The 25,567-nt window shown below is 43.0% G+C and overlaps 1 protein-coding gene across 4 annotated transcripts in view; it reads right to left on the bottom strand.

Annotated features, from left to right (window-relative positions):
* Positions 1–13,730, bottom strand: part of LOC123993524 (LIM domain-binding protein 2-like) — a 111,420-nt gene extending 97,690 nt beyond the window's left edge. For all 4 annotated transcript variants that reach the window (XM_046295756.1, XM_046295757.1, XM_046295758.1 and 1 more), the window contains exon 1: positions 13,476–13,730. In XM_046295756.1, the coding sequence (XP_046151712.1) occupies positions 13,476–13,607 (132 nt within the window). In that variant the 5' untranslated portion in view covers positions 13,608–13,730. The remainder of the gene's footprint in view (positions 1–13,475) is intronic.
* Between the last annotated feature and the right edge of the window lie 11,837 nt (positions 13,731–25,567).

Below are 25,567 nucleotides of genomic sequence, written 5' to 3'. Positions count from 1 at the left end.
CTGCGTAGTATGCGACCAATCGTCTGATTGGCCCTCTCTGCTTGACCGTTAGACTGGGGATGAAACCCGGAAGAGAGACTGACGGACGCACCAATCAAACGACAGAACTCCCTCCAAAACTGTGACGTGAATTGCGGGCCTCTGTCTGAAACGGCGTCTAACGGGAGGCCATGAATTCTGAATACATTCTCAATAATGATTTGTGCCGTCTCCTTAGCGGAAGGAAGTTTAGCGAGGGGAATGAAATGTGCCGCCTTAGAGAACCTATCGACAACCGTAAGAATCACAGTCTTCCCCGCAGACAAAGGCAGACCGGTAATGAAGTCTAAGGCGATGTGAGACCATGGTCGAGAAGGAATGGGGAGCGGTCTGAGACGACCGGCAGGAGGAGAGTTACCCGACTTAGTCTGCGCGCAGTCCGAACAAGCAGCCACAAAACGGCGCGTGTCACGCTCCTGAGTCGGCCACCAAAAGCGCTGGCGAATAGACGCAAGAGTGCCTCGAACACCGGGATGACCAGCTAACTTGGCAGAGTGAGCCCACTGAAGAACAGCCAGACGAGTGGAAACAGGAACGAAAAGGAGGTTACTAGGACAAGCGCGCGGCGACGCAGTGTGCGTGAGTGCTTGCTTAACCTGTCTTTCAATTCCCAGACTGTTAACCCGACAACACGCCCATAAGGAAGAATCCCCTCGGGATCAGTAGAAGCCACAGAAGAACTAAACAGACGGGATAAGGCATCAGGCTTGGTGTTCTTGCTACCCGGACGGTAAGAAATCACAAACTCGAAACGAGCGAAAAACAACGCCCAACGAGCTTGACGGGCATTAAGTCGTTTGGCAGAACGGATGTACTCAAGGTTCTTATGGTCTGTCCAAACGACAAAAGGAACGGTCGCCCCTCCAACCACTGTCGCCATTCGCCTAGGGCTAAGCGGATGGCGAGCAGTTCACGGTTACCCACATCATAGTTGCGCTCAGATGGCGACAGGCGATGAGAAAAATAAGCGCAAGGATGAACCTTATCGTCAGACTGGAAGCGCTGGGATAGAATGGCTCCCACGCCTACCTCTGAAGCGCCAACCTCGACAATGAATTGTCTAGTGACGTCAGGAGTAACGAGGATAGGAGCGGACGTAAAACGTTCTTTTAGAAGATCAAAAGCTCCCTGGGCGGAACCGGACCACTTAAAACACGTCTTGACAGAAGTAAGAGCTGTGAGAGGGGCAGCAACTTGACCGAAATTACGAATGAAACGCCGATAGAAATTAGCGAAACCTAAAAAGCGCTGCAACTCGACACGTGACCTTGGAACGGGCCAATCACTGACAGCTTGGACCTTAGCGGAATCCATCTGAATGCCTTCAGCGGAAATAACGGAACCGAGAAAAGTAACGGAGGAGACATGAAAAGAGCACTTCTCAGCCTTTACGTAGAGACAATTCTCTAAAAGGCGCTGTAGAACACGTCGAACGTGCTGAACATGAATCTCGAGTGACGGAGAAAAAATCAGGATATCGTCAAGATAGACAAAAACAAAGATGTTCAGCATGTCTCTCAGAACATCATTAACTAATGCCTGAAAAACAGCTGGCGCATTGGCGAGACCGAACGGCAGAACCCGGTACTCAAAATGCCCTAACGGAGTGTTAAACGCCGTTTTCCACTCGTCCCCTCTCTGATGCGCACGAGATGGTAAGCGTTACGAAGGTCCAACTTAGTAAAGCACCTGGCTCCCTGCAGAATCTCGAAGGCTGATGACATAAGGGGGAAGCGGATAACGATTCTTAACCGTTATGTCATTCAGCCCTCGATAATCCACGCAGGGGCGCAGAGTACCGTCCTTCTTCTTAACAAAAAGAACCCCGCCCCGGCCGGAGAGGAAGAAGGCACTATGGTACCGGCGTCAAGAGACACAGACAAATAATCCTCGAGAGCCTTACGTTCGGGAGCCGACAGAGAGTATAGTCTACCTCGAGGAGGAGTGGTCCCCGGAAGGAGATCAATACTACAATCATACGACCGGTGAGGAGGAAGGGAGTTGGCTCGGGACCGACTGAAGACCGTGCGCAGATCATGATATTCCTCCGGCACTCCTGTCAAATCGCCAGGTTCCTCCTGAGAAGTAGGGACAGAAGAAACGGGAGGGATGGCAGACATTAAACACTTCACATGACAAGAAACGTTCCAGGATAGGATAGAATTACTAGACCAATTAATAGAAGGATTATGACATACTAGCCAGGGATGACCCAAAACAACAGGTGTAAACGGTGAACGGAAAATCAAAAAAGAAATAGTCTCACTGTGGTTACCAGATACTGTGAGGGTTAAAGGTAGTGTCTCAAATCTGATACTGGGAAGATGACTACCATCTAAGGCGAACATGGGCGTAGGCTTCTCTAACTCTCTGAAAGGAATGTCATGTTTCCGAACCCATGCTTCGTCCATGAAACAACCCTCAGCCCCAGAGTCTATCAAGGCACTACATGTAGCACCCGAACCGGTCCAGCGTAGATGGACCGACAAAGTAGTACAGGATTTTGATGGAGAGACTTGAGTAGTTGCGCTCACCTGTAGCCCTCCGCTTACAGATGAGCTCTGGCTTTTACTGGACATGAATTAACAAAATGTCCAGCTACTCCGCAATAGAGGCACAGGCGGTTGGTGATCCTCCGTTCCCTCTCCTTAGTCGAGATGCGAATCCCTCCCAGCTGCATGGGCTCAGTCTCAAAGCCAGAGGAGGGAGATGGTTGCGATGCGGAGCAGGGAAACACCGTTGATGCGAGCTCTCTTCCACGAGCCCGGTGACGAAGATCTACCCGTCGTTCTATGCGGATGGCGAGAGCAATCAAAGAGTCCAAATCTGAAGGAACCTCCCGGGAGAGAATCTCATCCTTAACCACTGCGTGGAGTCCCTCCAGAAAACGAGCGAGCAGCGCCGGCTCGTTCCACTCACTAGAGGCAGCAAGAGTGCGAAACTCAATAGAATAATCCGTTATGGACCGTTCACCTTGGCATAAGGAAGCCAGGGCCCTAGAAGCCTCCCCACCAAAAACTGAACGGTCAAAAACCCGAATCATCTCCTCTTTAAAGTTCTGGAACTTGTTAGAGCAATCAGCCCTTGCCTCCCAGATAGCTGTGCCCCATTCTCGAGCCCGGCCAGTAAGGAGTGAAATGACGTAAGCAACCCGAGCTCTCTCTCTAGAGTATGTGTTGGGTTGGAGAGAGAACACAATCTCACACTGCGTGAGAAAGGAGCGGCACTCAGTGGGCTGCCCGGAGTAGCAAGGTGGGTTATTAACCCTAGGTTCTGGAGGCTCGGCAGGCCAGGAAGTAACAGGTGGCACGAGACGTAGACTCTGGAACTGTCCAGAGAGGTCGGAAACCTGAGCGGCCAGGTTCTCCACGGCATGGCGAGCAGCAGACAATTCCTGCTCGTGTCTGCCGAGCATGGCTCCTTGGATCTCGACGGCAGTGTAACGAGCGTCTGAAGTCGCTGGGTCCATTCCTTGGTCGGTTCCTTCTGTCATGCAGGTGAAAGAGGACCCAAAAGCGACTTAACAGAAACAGAGTTTATTCAAGTCCAAACAGAAAACGACAAATCCTGAATCCTTAACAGGAAATGTCCAAACAGGGAATAACAGAAATCCTCTAGTCTGTAGAGGGGAATAACAGGAGAAGCGGCCACAGACTGCAGGTCGCTTCGGGTAGGCGCAGGCCGTAGCTGACAGAGACACCTGCTCACACGCAGCATCTGACGAAGGCAAAAACACGACAGGACAGGGCGATACACAATCACAGCACGGTGAATTCTAAACAAGGAACCGACAGGACAGGGACGGAACACAAAGGAAGAAATAGGGACTCTAATCAGGGGAAAGGATCGGGAACAGGTGTGGGAAGACTAAATGATGATTAGGGGAATAGGAACAGCTGGGAGCAGGAACGGAACGATAGAGAGAAGAGAGAGCGAGAGAGTGAGAGAGGGAGGGGGAGAGAGAGGGATAGAAAGAGGGAAAGAACCTAATAAGACCAGCAGAGGGAAACGAATAGAATGGGGAGCACAGGGACAAGACATGATAATAAATGACAAACATGACAGAGGTGATATGATCCTTGACTAGTCTCTCAAAGCACTTCATGATGACGGAAGTGAGTGTAGATAGTCGTTTAGCTCAGTTACCTTGGCTTTCTTCTTGAACAGGAACAATGGTGACCCCCTTAAAGCATGTGGGAACAGCAGACTGGGATAGGGATTGATTGAATATGTCCGTAAACACACCAACCAACTGGTCTGCGCATGCTCTGAGGACGAGGCTAGGGATGCCGTTTGGGCCTGCAGCCTTGCGCGGATTAACACGTTTAAATGTTTTACTCCCGTTGGCTGCGGTGAAGGAGAGCCCACCGGAATTGGTAGCGGGCTGTGTCAGTGGCACTGTATTGTCCTCAAAGCGAGCAAAGAAGTTGTTTAGTTTGTCTAGGAGCAAGACATATAGTGATGCTAGATATATGGGCTAGCTAAAGGATTAGTGGGACACCATTGTGAGGATTGTCACTAAATAATAACAGAACTGGGGCTTTTATTAACACACACATATAAATGGATGGCACGCACACACACACACACACACACACACACACACACACACACACACACACACACACACACACACACACACACACACACACACACACACACACACACACACACACACACACACACACACACACACACACACACACACACACTTACTGCTTTTCACTCCACGGAGTGAAGAACGATGTCAGTACATTTCAAACTGAAACGATAATATTCCCAGCATGCTTTAGTTAAAGGGTATTTTCTCCTTTTTCTGTTGTATGAGAGAGTGGCCACCATAGTGAGTTGTTGTGCCTGGGGTCTAACCTTGGATAATTAACCTCTGCAATCCCATTCAAATAGTGAATGGATCAGACCCTGCCTGTTTCTCTGTGAGAATTATTCTTTAGAAGGCCCTGGGGATACGAAGCATAATGGCTTAAAGTGCAAAACCACCACTTGTTAACCTCATTTTCATGAGTGCATTTCTATGTTTTGTAGAAAACTGTATAACGTTCTACCAGATGACATCATAAAAAGTTAAGATATTTAAAAAACTGTGATTTTCAAATACTATGACATTTGCAGTGATATGGGGGGTAAGAAAATACCCTTCCTCTGGCTAGAAAATCATTGCAGGTTTTGAAAATCACTGTTTTTCTTACTTTTAATCCTACCCTGTGATGTCACAGAGAAGTATTTTTAGGAGCTGTCTTATCTTTCTAACCACATATCATAGAAACGCGCTGTTTTCACATATGTAGACACTGACTTGGTGCTGGAGATGATGGAGTTTGAAAAGTGGCGGAATTTCCCTTTAAACGTGTGAAAAACATGGTGGTGATGCATAGAGACATTTTCAAGGTTGTGTACATTTCTAAAGTCTATGCAGTATGATAAGTGAAAAGATACTTTCATTATCCAAACTATACTAAGAATGGTGCATTATAATGTACTTGAATTCCGTATGCCTGTACAGTTAGCAATGCTGATATATTTTTCTAAAGCTGTTTACCGTGGTACAAAGCAGTAACCAACAAGAATTGTAGGTGCATTAGGGATACTATCCTTACATTATGCAAATTCTAGAGAAATGCTGTGTCCTTGAAAAGCCACTGTGCTTTCAGATGGACACTACCCACAATGCTACAGTGGGTCCTAGACAACACATCAGCATTCACTAATTGGACCAATAAACACGCAGCTGGTTGCCTCATCAAACTCAACTCCACTTTTGCTCATTTCGCTTTGTTATTATTGTGGTAACATTGGTATAGTGTTTAGTTCATCAGCTGATCTCCTGAAATCAGTGTATATTGTTTTGAGTCAGTGAAGAAGAGCCTAGTGATAATGCCAATACATTTAACTCCAGCTGTAAGCTGTCTTCATATGTTTTTCTTATGTTTCTGGAGGGAATAGTCAGCAGTGTGGTCTTCTGACATACTGACAGTTACCTCGCCTGTATATGTCCGTTCTACATAACGGTCATCACCTAATCTCTAATATGTCATAGAGAATCATTTGCCTTATACAATTGTATGCTATTCATAATGATCTAACAAGTTAAATTACAATCAATTAGGGACAGCTATGTTTGTGGCCCTATATGGCCTCAGCAATACAATACATCATCCACATTCATCACTATGATCATGAAGTAAAGAAATCCATCAAACTGAAAAAAATGGAACAGAAAATGAATGGAATAGGTCTCTGTGTCTTATCTATACCCTGGTTGGGACTATGGGTACTGTAGGAAAGTGACAGGAAAAAGGTGGGACCATTGTCCAAGCTTCCTGCTAGTCGGACCAACACAGTGTTTGGGCAAAACCTTTTCTTTTGGAGTTAGACATGTAACTATTTTATGGGATCAAGGATTAGCGTCAGTCTTGGGGTCAAATACTATTTGAAATAATTTTAAATGCTTTATCTGTTTAAGACTAAGAGATTCAGATTTTACGATTAGATTGCTTAATTGAGCTTGCCTGTCTTAAAGGACCAATAGGATCTCAAAACTGCAAACCCTGCCCACTTCAGGAAGACTAGAGCAAACGGCCAATAGTATTGAACCCAGGTCTGATTGATTAGCACAGTTGTTCAAGTTTGATATGCACTTGTCTGTGACAGCCTTTCTTAAAGTATCAGTGGCAATCCAAAGTGGGTCGCAGACATGTTAATGGTGGGTCGAAACATGTCAGAGAAAAAATACATAAATAAATAACTAAATATATATATAAATAAATATATATATAAATAAATATATATATATATAAACTCAGCAAAAAAGAAACATCTTATCACTGTTAACTGCGTTTATTTTCGGGAAACTTAAACATGTGTAAATATTTGTATGAACATAAGATTCAACAACTGAGACATATACAAGTTCCACAGACATGTGACTAACAGAAATGGAATAATGTGTCCCTGAACAAAGGGTGGGTCAAAATCAAAAGTAACAGTCAGTATCTGGTGTGGCCACCAGCTGTATTAAGTACTGCAGTGCATCTCCTCCTCATGGACTGCACCAGATTTGCCAGTTCTTGCTGTGAGATGTTACCCCACTCTTCCACCTAGGCACCTGCAAGTTCCCGGACATTTCTGGGGGGGAAATGGCCCTAGCCCTCACTCTCTGATCCAACAGGTCCCAGACGTGCTCAATGGGATTGAGATCCGGGCTCTTCGCTGGCCATGGCAGAACACTGACATTCCTGTCTTGCAGGAAATCATGCACAGAACGAGCAGTATGGCTGGTGGCAATGTCATGCTGGAGGGTCATGTCAGGATGAGCCTGCAGGAAGTGTATCACATGAGGGAGGAGGATGTCTACACTGTAACGCACAGCATTGAGATTGCCTGCAATGACAACGAATGAGTGAGTGTTCATGTGTAAAGGATTAGCATTTCAATAGTTATAATTATCACTCTGTAGTGACTTCTTAGTCGACCCCCACTTCCCCTTTTGTCTAACAAGCCGCGATGCCGGTTTAGCCCACTAGGGCACATTTCCCTATCAGTTCTTGTAAACACATTTACCTTGTTTGTTTGTTTATGCATTTCTGTGAATTGCTTAGTTAGTAATAAATAAATGATTTAAGACAATTGATGTATGGATGACTCATAGTGAAGACTGGGTTCGTGCAGACAACCAACAATTTAAGAAGTTTGGAATGAGACTAAGTAAATAATTCATTAATCAGAAGAATATGGATCAGATATGAAAATATCTGAAAGGTTATATTAGGAAATTATAACCTTGTAATCTGAATATTTTTCCTTGGTGCCCCGACTTCCTAGTTAATTACAGTTACAAGATTAATCAGTTGATCGCGTAATACTAATTACAGAGAATCTTTTATAAAAACTATAAGTCTTCAATTTAATGACAGTAAAGACATGACATATGTATGTATGTATGTATGTATGTATGTATGTATGTATGTATGTATGTATGTATGTATGTATGTATGTATGTATGTATGTATGTATGTATGTATGTATGTATGTATGTATGTATGTATGTATGTATGTATGTATGTATGTATGTATGTATGTATGTATGTATGTATGTATGTATGTATGTATGTATGTATGTATGTATGTATGTATGTATGTACTTGTGATGTCAGTCACCAGCAGTCACTCAATTAGCCATGCCAGCTACCCTTTTGTAGATTTGTAAGTTAGTCTAGCCAGCTATCTAAACTTGAAGTACTCATGGCCGAATACCAACCCGGGCACGCAGGGCACTTACCCAGGGGCCCTGACCTCCAGGGGGTCCCCATTAATTTTGTTAAGTCACTCTCACTCATATCATAATAAAGGGAAAGGGGAATACCTAGTCAGTTGTACAACTGAATGCCTTCAACTTAAATGTGTCTTCTGCATTTAACTCAACCCCTCGCATGGCATAGGTCATCTCAAAATGGGTAGAATTGCAGGAAATTTGGTGTAAAACAGCAAAGAAATCTCTGCCCCATGGCAAAATGAGTAGAATTTCATTATAATTTCGTTTTTATTGCACAATTTTCTCTCCGCCTCATGGAATAATGTGTAGAATTGCAGAAAACGTGCATTAAAACAGATACATTTTCTTTACGCCCCATGGCAAAATGTGTAGAATTATAGGAAATTAACTCTGAAACATAGGGCCCCAAAAGGGGGCATGTTTTCATGAACTTGGGTACCCAGAAAACATAGAATTTCTAACTTGGGTGCCAGGTTGAAAATGTTTAAGGTAGTTTAAGGTGGTATATGGCCGTTTCAGGCCAGTTAGGTACTGAAGGACTTACCTAGGATTGGATTTTGTGTCCTTTTTATGTGCTGCTCAAATCACATGTAAACAGAGCAAGTTTTCCACATATTGGGAATTCCCTTGCATGGTTGAGGATGAAGTGATCTAACTCAGAGAAAAGGTAGAATGTCATTCCCAGATGGGGACAGTGCAGTGTACAGTAGCCTAAAGCAATGTACTGACAACCATCACCTAATGCTCAGTTCCACATGGACCCCTATCCCCTACCACTGGGCACATAATGTAGATCTGAGAAGAATTAGCAATATGGTAATAACCCACACTCTGATAGACTGGGAGGGGTGACTTTTTGCCTTATGCTTATACAGTAGCCAATCCGTTCAGATCTACACATATTACTAGGGATTGGGAACAGTGGGCAAGGGACTAGTTGCTGATTTTGGAACAGGCCACTTGATTACATAACAAATAGACAGTCAGTCAACCAGCAGTCAGTCAACAGAAAAGTAAATGATTTGATTTCCCTAAACCCAATTTACCTCAATCCACCTCAGGAGTGCTAAGGTTTGGGCACACTGGCTAAATCCAGGTGAATCTTTTAAATTCACATAACTGCATTCCAAACTGAACACAGTAGATCATGCTGGCCGATATTATTCTAGCACCCTCCATTCACATAGCCTTGTATGAACCATCCTGATCTCGCGATCTTACATTCTGTTTTGCTACAAACATTCTGTTAAGCTACACACAGAATGTAAGCTCGAGATCAGGATGGTTCAAATGAGGCTACCACTAAAGTGCTTTTGTTTTCTTCTCTCTATCTCTCTCTCTGTGTCTCTCTCTCTGTCTATCTCTCTGCCTCTCTCTCTTTCTCTCTCTCTCTTTCTCTCACTCTCTTTCTCTCTCTCTCCCTCTCTCTCTCTCTCTCTCTCTCTCTCTCTCTCACCTATAGTTTCTCACTCGTAGCGTTATGCTTCATCCCTCACTCTCCCGCTGAATATTAATGACTTCTACGCTAATGTGCTTACAGCGGCTGAGGTCGAGCAGACCCCTCCTCTGAATGGTAATCCGACTCCTCATTTGCATATCCGCTTAAGTGTCAGATTCCCCCACAACCCCTAAATCACGGCAGTGTGTGAGTGTGTGGAGAGGCTTCATATGGAGGCCAGCGGCCCCTGAGCAACGGTCCATAATCAATGCGGTCGAACCGTACGTTCCGTACGTATACGGTCACATAACAATCAAAGGCTGTTTTGATTGGGAAAGGGAAAGGGGGATACCTAGTCAGTTGAATACTGAATGTATTCTGAATGCATTTAACCCAACCCATCTGGTAGGTCAGAAAAGGTTTGCTGTGTAAAATGAAAGGTAATAGGACAATGGCAAGCCGTGTGTTGAAGAACAAGTGATGGGGTTTAGTCGTTAGTAAACGTTCAGTCGTCTATCATAGTGGATTCCTAATACAGTTTACAGTATGACCTACAGTTGCTCATTCAAAAATAATCATGATGGAAAAAGAAAAACAGAGATTATGAATGTAAGACGATACAATAGAAACTGTAAGCTTATTATGACTTATTGATGTTTATTCAAATCCATTTATGTTTTATATGACTGAACCTGATGGGATTATATCAGGGATGAAAAACACCAATATGATAACAGCGATAAACAGCATTTAACAGTTGGGCTGAATCTATTAAGAGTCATAAATGTTGTACAATAAGATGTACTGAGGATTGTCATCTAACAGGTTCATTTTGAATAGGCTGACTTCTCAGCAACATGCTTGAGAAACTGAACTTAATTTGATATCACTTCAGGTGATTAATAGTTTATATAAACTTCATCATATAGCATACCGCAATGTTTACTGCATCAACAACCTTAAAGTATGCATACATAAGTAACATATGAGATCTTCATCCAGCAAAATAGCATAGTTTACCGAAAAAACAACACAACTATTACTAGTCTAAAACAGCTCCATAATGTCAAACAGATGCTACTGAGGTTCAAAGACACTACGATTCAACATTGCTGCCGAGACTCAAAGTAATGCTGCAGCAAATGCTGTTCTCTGGGCCAAATTATTCTCATCAGCTGGGCAGTGCATGGACATTAGTGACTCATATTAGTTGCCCGCCAACAACAACTTAATGTAAAAACTGAATCCCAGCAGACATGTGTCTGGGGATGGTAACTCAACAACAAACATCAATACAGACCAATCAACAAATCTATAGGCACACCCATCATAATGGTTTCTGTCTGGTAGAGAACATATTCAAAATGGTTGGCATCACTGCATATCTATTTACCTTTTCTAAATACAAAAGATGGTAGGTAAAAAGGCTGATGAATTGTAGGCTACCTGACATGTTCCTATACAAGCCATATAGTCCTTCTACTGAATAGTGTTTGGCATGATTCAACAGCCATATCCTCGCTAATATTTCTGACAGGAAAATGACATAACTGTTCTGAAAAGACAAACAAAAAAAACTATATCCATCCAATTGAGCAATTCTTGATGTTTTTTTTTTAAATGATCAACTAGGACATCATCAGCTAGACAGGAAATGCTTCCACAACAGCTGGCAGGATGTGATGTCGGATGAAATATTAAAGAACAAGTCTAAGACACATATTCAGGGCTGAGTCCCAAATGGCACCATATTCCCTGTATAGTGCACTACTATGAAGGGAATAGGGTGTCATTTGGGAAGCAAACACAAGTCCTATTGAGCTATTTTCATTTAATGGCCCATTTTATAAAACATGACAATCAAGGCTAAAAAATAATAACCAACTCAGATGAATCTCACAAATAAAGTCCTTTAGTTTTCATAAACAATCTCTATTGTTACTGCCTCTTTTGTTGTTGGTGGTTGAGAGATTCAAAATGCAGTTCCCCAAAATATTATTATCTGGGCCATTTTTGATCTCCCTGCATGTAGAACACTTTGTCATTACCCTGACTTTCCCCATTCAATCCATCATAGAAATTAAGGAAATGAATGCAAACAAAATTATATTTAATGCCTTTATGGCAGAAATGATGGCTATGATGACAGTAATATATTGGTTATATATATATTGGTGGTGTATAGGGTATGTTCCTGGGAGTTGTTGCAGGCTTGGTATCTGAGGTAGGCTACAGGAGTGAAAGTCCACTGGGGCTTGGACCACTCCTGTTGAATAATTCATGAATGGTGTGCCATTGCATCTCTGCAACATTGCCTTGGTCTTCTTAAAGTTGCAACACCCCTATACACAGGAACGCCTACATCTACACTGTAAAGCATAACCATTGAACTCACTGAGTGAATTGAGTAAAATTAATTTCAATTGTAATAGTCAAATTGATTGTTTTACGTTGTACTTACACAATTATTACTTGCTCCATTACTTTCAACCATTGTCACAGATATAACCAATATCTATCACCATTTTATAGATTTAACCGATATCTATCACAATCTTTAATGTGGTTCAACCATTCTTACAGATATAAACAATTTCTATCACCATTCTTACAGACATACCAATATCTATCAATCACAATCTTTACTGTGGTTCCGATTAAAATTCCCAGTGGTCGAGTTAAATGCAGTTAAAATACGAAGACAAGTCAGTAGATTCTTGGTTCTCTCTTCAATTCACCAAATGGCCGAACAGACTTTAAAGCCAACCCCTGTCAAATCCTTGCAACTTGACGTCTTCTCAGAACGTCTTATTCTTGATCATTTAGCATAATGCTAATTCAGTGTTACCCAGTATTTAGAACCGTAACATACGGGCAGCAATGCCAGTCATGACAGCCATACCCATAACAAGTAGACATGGGGACTGTTCAGCTTGAATTGTATTCTAAAACAGCATGCTTTTACTGTGATTGTTCATTATAATTGGCAAACATACCCATGTATGACTTTTTAAACAAATGTATCAAAGCAACTACTTCTAAATCCATGTCTTTAACCATCAGTCTGTCATGTTCAATATTTGATACTTCAGTTGAAGTGACCCAAATCCAAGGTGGCACAAACCTGATTGATGGCCAAGTACATAATTCTAACATGTTTAAAAAAAAAATTTTTTCCTAATTGAACTTTAATTGAACTGATAAAGACAACTGATAAAGACAACCTGACAACTAAAATAACAAACATACATTTTGTTGTTACTAATGATCTTTTTAGTAAGTGTTTGTGTTCTAGCCTACTGTTTAAAAAAAATGTAGGAATCTTCCAATATCAGTGAAATATGAAACCAAAACTCACCGAACTGAACATATTTCCTTGCTCAGTCACTTTACATTATAGCCCTTTCCAAATAAAAACATGTTCTCCTTGAAAATGTTACGTCAAATGATCTGTCCTTCATGTAATTTAGGATAATAAAAAACGACACCTAACATGGATATGACATACTTGGAAGGTTGGACACATCTGCGACATTAACACATCTGTATTTACAAATATAACCACTTTCCAGGTTAAACTACTGAGCCGACCCGAACAGCACGAGAACCTGTACCGCAACACTTCAATTTCTACTCCCAAAACAAGCATCCCAACACCTTTAATTAACAGGACAACCCCGTTCATAGCCTACACTGAGCAGAACTCACCTCTGTACGAGATTGTAGTCGTTTGTTCATCTCGTAGATCCTATACTCGGGTTGGACCATGTAGGGCGAGTGCCTTCTGTAGAAGGGTCCGAATGGGGAGGAATAGAACGGGTCGTTGGGAGGGTTCGACATGTTGAGTTCTTGCCGCGGTAACAAGCTGCACAGCGCAATTTCAACATCTACGCAACGCACATGGAGTGCGATGCTCTTGAAAGCGCTCTGGTACCAGCCGCTATACAAGGCTGAGCTACTCTGCACGTTGGGCTGACTAGTTCGCTGCTATAGCGGGGAGGTGAGGATGGGGAAGGGGGGGGGGACTGGAAGGCAGGGTAGGAGAGAGGGAGGGGGAGCGCATGGTCATTGGACGGGTTTGAGGGCTGCATGGTTCCAGTCTAAGGGTAGTTTCCTGGTTCTATCCTTGTATTGGAGTCGACTCCAGTTCCGATCAGACAGTTTTTGCTTTGGGAACTTTTTTTGTTACCACACAGTACATTTACTGAGTAAATTTTACTCAGATTGAATACAATTATACTCTACAAAAGATAACATTTGGTCCCGGTCTAAAAATATTAAAAATTACTCTTGTTGCAGAGGTCAATTTTCAGAGTTATTTCTACTCTATTCAGTGTTTATATTTAACTCTACAAACGGTAATATACTCTATTTAGAGTAACATGGAAATAACTCTACTGCCAATTCACTCAATACACTGAGAAATCCCCAGCCGCGTCCTCAGAGCCTGTGCAGACCAGCTGGCTGGTGTGTTTACGGACATATTCAATCAATCCTTATCACAGTCTGCTGTTCCCACATGCTTCAAGAGGGCCACCATTGTTCCTGTTCCCAAGAAAGTCAAAGTAACTGAGCTAAATGACCATCGCCCCGTAGCATTCACTTCCGTCATCATGAAGTGCTTTGAGAGACTCGTCAAGGACCATATCACCTCCACCCTACCTGACACCCTAGACCCACTCCAATTTGCTTACCGCCCCAATAGGTCCACAGACGACGCAATCACAATCATACTGCACACTGCCATAACCCATCTGGACAAGAGGAATACCTATGTAAGAATGCTGTTCATCTCGACCCCGCCCTGTGCAACTGGGTCCTGGACTTCCTGACGGGCCGCCCCCAGGTGGTGAGGGTAGAAAACAACATATCTACCCACCTGATCTTCAACACTGGGGCCCCACATGGGTGCGTTCTAAGCCCTCTCCTGTACTCCCTGTTTACCCATCACTGCGTGGCCATGCAAGCCTCCAACTCAATCATCAAGTTTGCAGACGAGACTATAGTGGTAGGCTTGACTACCGACAATGATGAGACAGCCTACAGAGAGGAGGTGAGGGCCCTCGGAGTGTGGTATCAGGAAAATAACCTCACACTCAATGTCAACAAATCAAAGAAGATGATCGTGGACTTCAGGAAACAGCAGAGGGAGCACCCCCTTATCCACATCGACGAGACAGTAGTGGAGAAGGTGGAAAGTTTTAAGTTCCTCTGCATACACATCTTGGACAAACTGAAATGGTCCACCCACACAGACAGCGTGGTGAACCTCAGGAGGCCTGAAGAAATTTGACTTGTCACCAAAAACACTCACAGACTTTTACAAATGCACAATCGAGAGCATCCTGTCGGGCTGTATCACCGCCTGGTACGGCAACTGTTCCGCCCACAACCTCACAAGGCTCTCCAGAGGGTAGTGAGGTCTGCACAACGCATCACCAGGGGCAAACTACCTGCCTTCCAGGACACCTACACCACCCGATGTCACAGGAAGGCCAAAAGGATAATCAAGGACAACAACCACCCGAGCTGCTGCCTATTCACCCCACTATCATCCAGAAGGCGAGGTCAGTACAGGTGCATCAAAGCGCGGACCGAGAGACTGAAAAACAGCTTCTATCTCAAGGCCATCAGACTGTTAAACAGCCATCACTAACATTGAGTGGCTGCTGCCAACATACTGACTCATCTCTAGCCACTTTAATAATGAAAAATTGATGTAATAAATGTATCACTAGCCACTTTAAACAATGCCACTTTATATAATGTTTACATACCCTACATTACTCATCTCATATGTATATACTGTACTCTATACCATCTACTGCATCTTGCCTATGCCTTTCGGCCATCGTCATTCATATATTTTTATGTACATATTCTTATTCATTCCTTTACACTTGTGTGTACAGTATAAGGTAGTTGTTGTGAAATTGTTAGGTTAGATTACTTGTTAGATATTACTGCATGGTCGGAACTAGAAACACAAGCATTTCGCTAGACTCGCATTAACATCTGCTAACCATGTGTATGTGACAAATAAAATTTGATTTTAATATATAATTGAGTATTATCTGTGCAGTATTTCAAGCCCTTAAAGCCATGTCTGATTTAGAGCAGTTAAGTCAATAATTGTAACACTGACACAACCAACAAATTTACATAATTGACAATGTAACCTCAAGAGATGTTAAACCTAAACTGCAAATACATATCTTGACATAGTAAGCAAATATGATCACTGAGTAACCCACATTAGATTGAATATGTGAAAAAGAAAACGGCATATTTCATGTCACTGTGGATGACACCAACTACATAGCCTACTACTACAACAGCAATCCAGACGAAATGGGTAACTTCTTCTGTGTCTACGAAACTGTCAGTTTGACATGCAGACCTGTGTGCAATGATGTTATATTGATTAGATTGCTATCAGATCAATAATGCTCAACCTGCGCAGAATTTCAACAAGCCCATATGTATTTCAACAAGTCCATATGTATTTCAACAAGTCCATATGTATTTCAACAAGTCCATATGTATTTCAACAAGTCCATATGTATTTCCATATGTATTTCAACAAGCTCATATGTATTTCAACAAGCTCATATGTATTTCAACAAGCTCATATGTATTTCAGCAAGCCCATATGTATTTCAGCAAGCCCATATGTATTTCAACAAGCCCATATGTATTTCAACAAGCCCATATGTATTTCAACAAGCCCATATGTATTTTCCATGTATTTCAACAAGCCCATATGTATTTCAAGCCCAAGTATTTCCATATGTATTTCAACAAGCCCAAGTATTTCAACCCATATGTATTTCATGTATTTCAACAAGCCCATAGCCCATATGTATTTCAACATATGCCCATATGTATTTGTATTTCAGCAAGCCCATATGTATTTCAATCAACAAGCCCATATGTATTTCAATATATGTATTTCAACAAGCCCATATGTATTTCAACAAGCCCATATGTATTTCAACAAGCCCATATGTATTTCAGCAAGCCCATATGTATTTCAACAAGTCCATATGTATTTCAACAAGCCCATATGTATTTCAGCAAGCCCATATGTATTTCAATAAGCCCATATGTATTTCAACAAGCCCATATCTGAATGGCCTATTGTTATTTACCATTCAAGTTCACCAAAATGTCAACATCCTATATAATGATTCCTCATCAAGACTATGAAGTTTATGGCCCCCTTGAATACTCAGTATAATCAAGTATACACCGTTCACTGCACTGAATACTTTCAGATGACTTGCTTCCCCTCTGCTTCCCAGAGATGCATTGAAAAGCCAGAGATTTTACTTCTTCAATTGACTCCAGCTATATCAACAACATACCAAATACAGAGACAGACAGAGAAATAGACAAACAAGCAGGCCGGCACTCCAGGCAGACAGACCCACTATCATCCACCATAACAACTGAATATAACATGAATATAACATTCATTGCCCGAGATGGATTAATTAATGTACTGATGCTCCAAAGGTCTTGTATAATTTCAGCCAGTAGTTTTGAAAGTTGTGCTCACAAGCCAAAACGGGTCCCTGAAAATTGTGCACAATTGTGTTCTACATGCACATTTTAGCAGCACTCCATCACTCTCCTTCTTGGTCAAATAGTCCTTAAACAGGCTGGAGGTGTGTTTGGGCCATTGTCCTTTTGAAAACAAATGATGGGATGAGATATCACTGCAGAATGCTGTGGTAGCCATGCTGGTTAAGTGTGCCTTGAAAAAGATACATATTGTATGAGCAGGTGTGTCCAAACTTTTGACTGGTACTGTATATATACAGTATAGACTGAACACAAATATAAACGCAACATATAAAGTGTTGGTTCCATGTTTCATCAACTGAAATAAAATATAACAGAAATTTTCCATTCGCACAAAAATCGTATTTCTCTCAAATTTGGTTCACAAATTTAGTTACATCCCTGTTAGTGAGCATTTCTCATTTGCCAAGATAATCCATCCACCTAACAGATGTGGCATATCAAGAAGCTGATTAAACAGCATGATCATTACACAGGTGCACCTTGTGCTGGGGACAATAAAACACTGCTCTAAAATGTGCAGTTTTGTTACAGAAAACAATGCCACAGATGTCTCAAATGTTGAGAGAGTGTGCAATTGGCATGCTGGCTGCAGGAATGTCCACCAGAGCTGTTGCAAGTGAATTTAATGTTAATTTCTCTACCAATGTAATTTTAGAGAATTTGGCAGTACGTCCAACCAGCCTCACAATTGCAGATCACGTGTAACCACACCAGCCCGGGACCAGCCCACATCTGCCTTCTTCACCTGCAGGATTGCCTGTGACCAGCCACCCAGACAGCTGATGAACTGTGGGTTTCCACAACCAAATCATTTCTGCATAAACTGTCAGAAACCTTCTCAAGGAAGCTCATCTGCATGCTCGTCGTCCTCACCAGGGTCTTGACCTGAATGCAGTTTGGCGTTATAACCGACTTTAGTGGGCAAACGCTCACCTTCGATGGCCCCTGGCATGCTAGATAAGTGTGCTCTTTAAGGATGAATCAAAAATCAAAGTGTATTTGTCACGTGCCAAATACAACAGGTGTATGTATACCTTACAGTGAAATGCTTACTTTACAAGTCCTTAACCAACAATGCAGTTTTAAGAAAATACCAACATAAAAAATAAGAGAGAAGAATAACAAATCATTAAAGAGAAACAGTAAATATCAATAGCGAGGCAATATACAGTACAGGTGGTCCCGGGACAGAGTCAATGTGCCGGGGCACCGATGTTGAGGTAATTGAGGTAATATGTATCCAGAGTTATTAAAGTGACTAGTCATAGATAATAACAGAGAGTAGCAGCAGCGTAGAAGGGGGGGGGGGGAGTAATGCAAATGCAAGCCATTTGATTAGCTGTTCAAGAGTCTTATGGCTTTGGGGATAGAAGCTGTTAGAAGCCTCTTGGACCTGGACTTGGCTCTCCGGTACCGCTTGCCATGCGGTAGCAGACAGAACAGTCTATGACTAGGGTGGCTGGAATCTTTGACAATTTTTAAGGTCTTCCTCTGACACCGCCTGGTATAGAGGTCCTGGATGGCAGGAGGCCTAGCAGTTGCCATACCAGGCAGTGATGCAACCCGTCAAGATGCTCTCGATGGTGCACCTGTAAAACCTTTTGAGGAACTGAGGACCCATGCCAAATCTTTTCAGTCTCCTGAGGGGGAATAGGTTTTGTTGTGCCCTCTTCACAACTGTCTTGGTGTGCTTGGACCATGTTAGTTTGTTGGTGATGTGGACGCCAAGGAACTTGAAGCTCTCAACCTGCTCCACTACAGCCCCGTCGATGGGAATGGAGGCATACTCTGTCCTCCTTTTCCTGTATTCCTAAATATTTTCCTGTAGTCGACAATCAACTGTACCGTGCAAATGGCAGACAGGATGTATGGCGTCGTTTGGGTTCGAGGTTTGCTGATGCCAACTTTGTGAACAGAGTGCCTCAAGATGGCAGTGCGATTATGGTATGGGTAGGCATATACAGACAATGAACACAATTGCATTTTATTGATGGCAATTTGAATGCACAGAGACACCGTGACAAAATCCTGAGGCCCACTGTCGTGCCATTAATCCATCACCTCATGTTTCAGCATGGAAATGCACGGCCACATTCTGTACACAATACCTGGAAGCTAAAACCATCCCAGTTCTTCCATGGCCTTCATACTCTCCAGACATGTCACCCATTGAGCATGTTTGGGATGCTCTGGATCGACATGTATGACAGCATGTTCCAGTTCCCTCCAATATACAGCAACTTCGCCATCGAAGAAGAGTGGGACAACATTCCACAGTTCACAATCAATAATCTGATCAACTCTATACGAAGGAGATGTGTTGCATTCCATGTGGCAAATTCTGGTCACACCAGATACTGACTGGTTTTCTGATCCACACCCCTACTTAAAAAAAGGAATCTGTAACCAACAGATGCATATCTGTATTCCCAGTCATGTGAGATCCATAGATTAGGGCCTAATACATTCATTTAAATTGACTGATTTCCTTGTATGAACTGTAACTCAGCTAAATCTTTGAAATTGTTTTATGTTGCATTTATATTTGTGTTCAGTTTATATTATTGTTATTTATATTTTTTGCAATTTGTGATCATGTTACAAATTCCAATTTGTACAATATGTTACACATTTGTACAAGTGCTTAGATTCCGGACTGTATCAGACATTTTAATTCAAGATGGCCTTCTGAGTCGGAGCAGTCTGAATCCATCGAGATAAAAGTTGTAATCCAAATGCCTCAGGCATTGAGTTGGGTAATTAAAAAAACTTTAGAAAAATCTATTAATACACCCTTAATTAAAAACTAAATTTTTTATATCTCAAAACCTTTTCAATTGACGTTTCTAACAGCATTTGGTATCGCCTAAAGCGCTTACCATTGAAGTGTGGTTGCAGTATATTGAATTGAGCAACTAACAGATTCCAGCATTTACTGTGTTCTTACAGATTGTGATAAATGTACATGTGGGGTGACTAGGAGAGAGAATCTGCATGGTTGTAAGCCTCTTCTAAATGTGAATGGTGGGGCAGACGAAGAAGAGAAGAGAGGAGACGAGAGACGTGGCTTAGTTGGAAAATGCCAAGGTGAGCGAGACAAAACACAAAACACTTCTGGATGAAAATCGAAATGGGTCAGGACACATATAGATAGACACTCTCCTTTGCTGGGTTCCCTTCTTGGTGTTACTATGGTAACATACCCTACTGCACAAAGTATAGCAAAAGCCGACTCACCACAGGTTTGCACCTGAACACCACTGCTGTTCTGTTCCTGTTGAGAAGAACGAAAGCTTTCGCAGAACCATCTACTAACTCATTTACTATCATACAACAGAGGATGATGGACAACAGGATCAACTTTAATTCAGATGTGTGTTTGGCTAGTTTGTCAGCAAGTTTGTCTTTTGCATCATGTAAAGTGATGTTTCCTGTTTGAATTTCATAAGCAGTTGTGTTTTGTATTGCATAAGATAGTACATTGATTAAGTTTGTTACATGTGCAACAGAAGTTGGTTTGCAATTCAGCATCTTACTTATTAACTGTTGGGTGACTAAATATGGTAGACTAGTCTCTAACATTTGAGAAAAAGGGAATAATGAGCCAATCTTTCAGATCTACCTGGTTTGGTATGAGGTGCTAGGTATAAAGGGTTAGGTATTAGGGGAAGGTATTTCAGGCTAGGTATTAGGGGAAGGTATTAGGGGCTATGTATAAGGGGAAGGCATTAGGGGCAAGGTATAATTGGATAGGTATTAGGGGAAGGAATCAGGGGCAAAGTATTAGGGGCTAGGTATTAGGGGAATTAATTAGGTGCTAGGTATTAGGGGAAGGTATTAGGGGGAGGTATTAGGGCCTAGGTATTAGGGGCTAGGTATTAGGGGCTAGGTATTAGGGGAAGATATTAAGGGCTAGGTATTAGGGGCTAGGTATTAGGGGAAGATATTTAGGGCTAGGTATTAGTAGAAAGAATTATGGGCTAGGTATTAGGAGAATGTATTAGGGGAAGGTATTAGAGGAAGGTCTTAGAGGAAGGTATTAAGGGCTAGGTATTAGAGCATAGGTATTAGGGCCTAGATGTTGGGGAGAAGGTATTAGGGGCTAGGCATTAGGGAAGGGTATTAGTGGAAGGTATTAGGTGCTATGTATTTGGGGAAAATATTAGGGGAAAGTATTAGGTGCTAGGTATTAGAGGCTAGGTATTAGGGGCAATGTATTAGGGGAAGGTATTAGGGCTTAGGTATTAGGGGCTCGGTGGTTTCCAATATGGCGTAGCAGTGCAGATGTTGTTGGTCGGTCTCCCTTGTCAATTTATTTATTTTTCGTCTTTTTTTGTATATATTTCTATCTCTTTTTCCATTTTTTAAATTAAATATTCCTTCCGGCAACCCGCCTCACCCAATGCGATACGGATCTGCGATACGGATTTTTAAACATTATAGCCAGAACCTTCATCAGAAGCTAGCCATCAGAAGCTAACCAGCTTAGCTACAAGCTATTTTGTCATTTTTAGCCACTGCTAGCGGCCTTTACCCTTAGCACAGACACCAGACGCATTTAGCCTGGATAATACTTGCCAGCCTGACAGTCTGCACAGCGGGTTATCAACCCTGAGCATATCGAACTGTTTTTCTCCACTACAACACCGGATTCCTGCCGTAAGCCCTGGACCATTACTCCTGATCATCGCAGCTAGCTAGCTGCCACCTAGTGTCCCAGCCCCGAAGCTAGCTTTGGGCCAGGCCCATCTCCCGGCCTGCTCAGTGGACCCTATGTTCACTCGGCTACACAGCTGATGCCTCCCGGACTCTTCACTAACACGACTAGAATCCACTACACCACTGGATTCTTGCCGTAAGCTCTGGACCTTTGCATCGGATCATCGCTAGCTGCTACCGAGTGGCTATAGTGGCTAACACCCTTGTCCCAAAGCTAGCACCAGTTAGCCGCGAGCCAGACGCATCTCCCGGGTAGCAAACAAAATTACTCCGGCTACAATACCTCTTTTGCCAACTGGCCTGGACCCATTGTCGACACGGAGTCCCACCATTCCATCACGACTGGTCTGCTGACGTAATTCCATCTGTCGTGCCTTCAACCGGCCTTTGCCGGACGTCGGAGCAGACGCTTCTACTAGCCCCGGCCTGCTATCATTTTTTAAATCTCTGTGTCTCCCGCTTGCTAGCGTAGTAATGAATACCTAGCGGCTTCCATGTTTCATCTATTGCTGTTCACTGGACCCTATGATCAATTGGCTACATAGCTGATGCCTGCTGGAATGTTCATTAATCACGGTACTCCATTTTGTTTATGTTGTTTATCTGTCGGCCCCAGCCTCGAACTCAGGCCCTGAGTGTAGTTAGCTGACCCGCTCTGCCCATTCATCGCCATTTTACCTGTTGTTGTTGTTGTTTTCCTACCCATTGTGGTCTTAGCTATCTCTCCCAATCAACACCTATGATTGCTTTATGCCTCGCTTTATGTCTCTCTCTAATGTCAAAATGCCACGTGTACTGTTGTTTAGGATAGTTATCATTGTTTTAGTTCACTGCGGAGCCCCTATTCCCACTCAACATGCCTCAGATACCTCTTTTGTCCCACCTCCCACACATGCTGTGACCTCAACTAGCACAACTAGTACGTCCTGAGATGCAACCTCTCTTATCATCACTAAATGCCTAGGTTTACCTCCACTGTACCCGCACCCTACCATACCCTTGTCTGTACATTATGCCCTGAATCTATCCCATCACGCCCAGAAATCTGCTCCTTTTATTCTCGGTCCCCAATGCACTAGACGACCAGTTTTGATAGCCTTTAGCCGTACCCTCATCCTACTCCTCCTCTTTTCCTTGGGTGATGTGGAGGTTAACCCAGGCTCTGTGTGTCCCCAGGCATTCTAATTTGTTTACGTCTGTAACCATAAAAGCCTTGGTTTCATGCATGTTAACATCAGAAGCCTTCTCCCTAAGTTTGTTTTAGTAACTGCTTTAACACACTCCGCCAACCCTGATGTCCTTGTCGTGTCTGAATCCTGGCTTAGGAAGGCCACTAAAAATGTGGAGATTTCCATCCCCAACTACAACATTTTCCGTCAAGATAGAACTGCCAAAGGGGGAGGAGTTGCAATCTACTGCAGAGATAGCCTGCAAAGTTCTGTCATACTTTCCAGGTCTATGCCCAAACAGTTCGGGGCTTCTAATTTTAAATATTTAATATTTAATATTTATCTCACTGTTGCCGCCTGTTATAGACCCCTCCTCAGCTCCCAGCTGTGCCCTGGACACCATATGTGAATTTATTGCCCCCGCATCTATCTTCAGAGTTCGTTCTGTTAGGTGACATAAACTGGGATATGCCTTACACCCTGGCAGTCCTACAATCTAAGCTAGATGCCCTCAATCTCACACGAATGATCAAGGAACCCACCAGGTACAACCCTAAATCTGTAAACATGGGCACCCTCATAGATAATATCCTGACCAAATTCTCGTCCAAATACACCTCTGCTGTTTTCAATCAGGATCAGGCAATGAGGCGATCACTGCCTCATTGACTGAATTCGCTACGAGTCTGTGGTCAAACGACCACCCCTCATCACTGTTAAATGCATCCTGTTGTCACGTTCTGACCTTTATTTCTTTTGTTTTGTTTTTATTTAGTATGGTCAGGGCGTGAGTTGGGGTGGGCAGTCTATGTGTGTTTTTCTATGTTGGGGTTTTGAGTTCAGCCTAGTATGGTTCTCAATCAGAGGCAGGTGTCATTAGTTGTCTCTGATTGAGAATCATACTTAGGTAGCCTGGGTTTCACTTTTGAGTTGTGGGTGTTTGTTTTCCGTGTGAGTGTTTGTTGCCACATGGTACTGTTTCGTTTTCGTTCGTTTCACGTTTATTGTTTTGTAGTGTTCAGTTTATGTCTTTAAATAAACATTATGGACACTTACCACGTTGCGCATTGGTCCTCCGATCCTTCTCGCTACTTCTCCTCAGAAGAGGAGGAAGAATGCCGTTACACCTGTAGCTCTAACTCCAAAACGTTGTGGTACACTGTAAAGTCCATGGAGAATAAGAGCACCTCCTTCCAGCTGTCCATTGCACTGAGGCTAGGAAACATCGTTACCACCGATAAATCCATGATAATCGAGAATTTCAATAAGCATTTCTCTATGGCTGGCCATGCTTTCCTCCTTGCTACCCCAACCCTGACCAACAGCTCCATACCCCCCGCAGCTACTTGCCCAAGCCTCGGCAGCTTCTCCTTCACCCAAATCCAGATAGCAGATGTTCTGAAAGAGCAGAAAAACCTAGACCAGTACAAAGCAGCTGGGCTAGACAATCTGGACCCACTCTTTCTAAAAATGATCTGCCGCCATTGTTGCAACCCCCACCAGTCTGTTCAACCTCTCTTTCGTATCGTCCGAAATCCCTAAAGATTGGAAAGCTGCCACAGTCATCCCCCTCTTCAAAGGGGGTGACACTCTAGACCCAAACTGTTACAGACCTATATTCATTCTGCCCTGCCTTTCTAAAGTCTTCGAACGCCAAGTTAACAAACAGATCACTGAGCATTTCGAATCCCACCGTACTTTCTCCGCTGTGCAATCTGGTTTCCGAGCTGGTCACGGGTGCACCTCAGCCACGCTCAATGTACTAAATGATATCATAACCGCCATCGATAAAAGACAGTACTGTGCAGCCGTCTTCATCGACCTGGCCAAGGCCTTCGACTCTGTCAATCATCGTATTCATATCGGCACTCAACAGAATTGATTTCTCAAATGACTGTCTTGCCTGGTTCACCAACTACTTCTCAGATAAAGTTCAGTGTTTTAAATCGGAGGGCCTGTTGTCCGGACCTCTGGCAGTCTCTATGGGGGTACCACAGGGTTATATTCTTGGGCTGACTCTTTTCTCTGTATATATCAATGAAGTCGCTCTTGCTGCGGGTGATACCCTGATCCACCTCCACACAGACGACACCATTCTGTATACATCTGGCCCTTCTTTGGACACTGTGTTAACAAACCTCCAAACGTGCTTCAATGCCATTCAACACTCCTTCCTTGGACTCCACCTGCACTTAAACGCTAGTAAAATTAAATGCATGCTTTTCCACCAATCGCTGCCCGCACCCGCTAGCATCACTACTCTGGACGGTTCTGACTTAGAATATGTGGGCAACTACAAATACCTAAATGTCTGGCTAGACT

The sequence above is a fragment of the Oncorhynchus gorbuscha genome, linkage group LG13 (genome assembly GCF_021184085.1).
Source record: "Oncorhynchus gorbuscha isolate QuinsamMale2020 ecotype Even-year linkage group LG13, OgorEven_v1.0, whole genome shotgun sequence".
Lineage (NCBI taxonomy): Eukaryota > Metazoa > Chordata > Actinopteri > Salmoniformes > Salmonidae > Oncorhynchus > Oncorhynchus gorbuscha.
The sequence above is the reverse complement of the archived record's forward strand: the minus strand, read 5'-3'. Positions and strand labels throughout refer to the sequence as shown.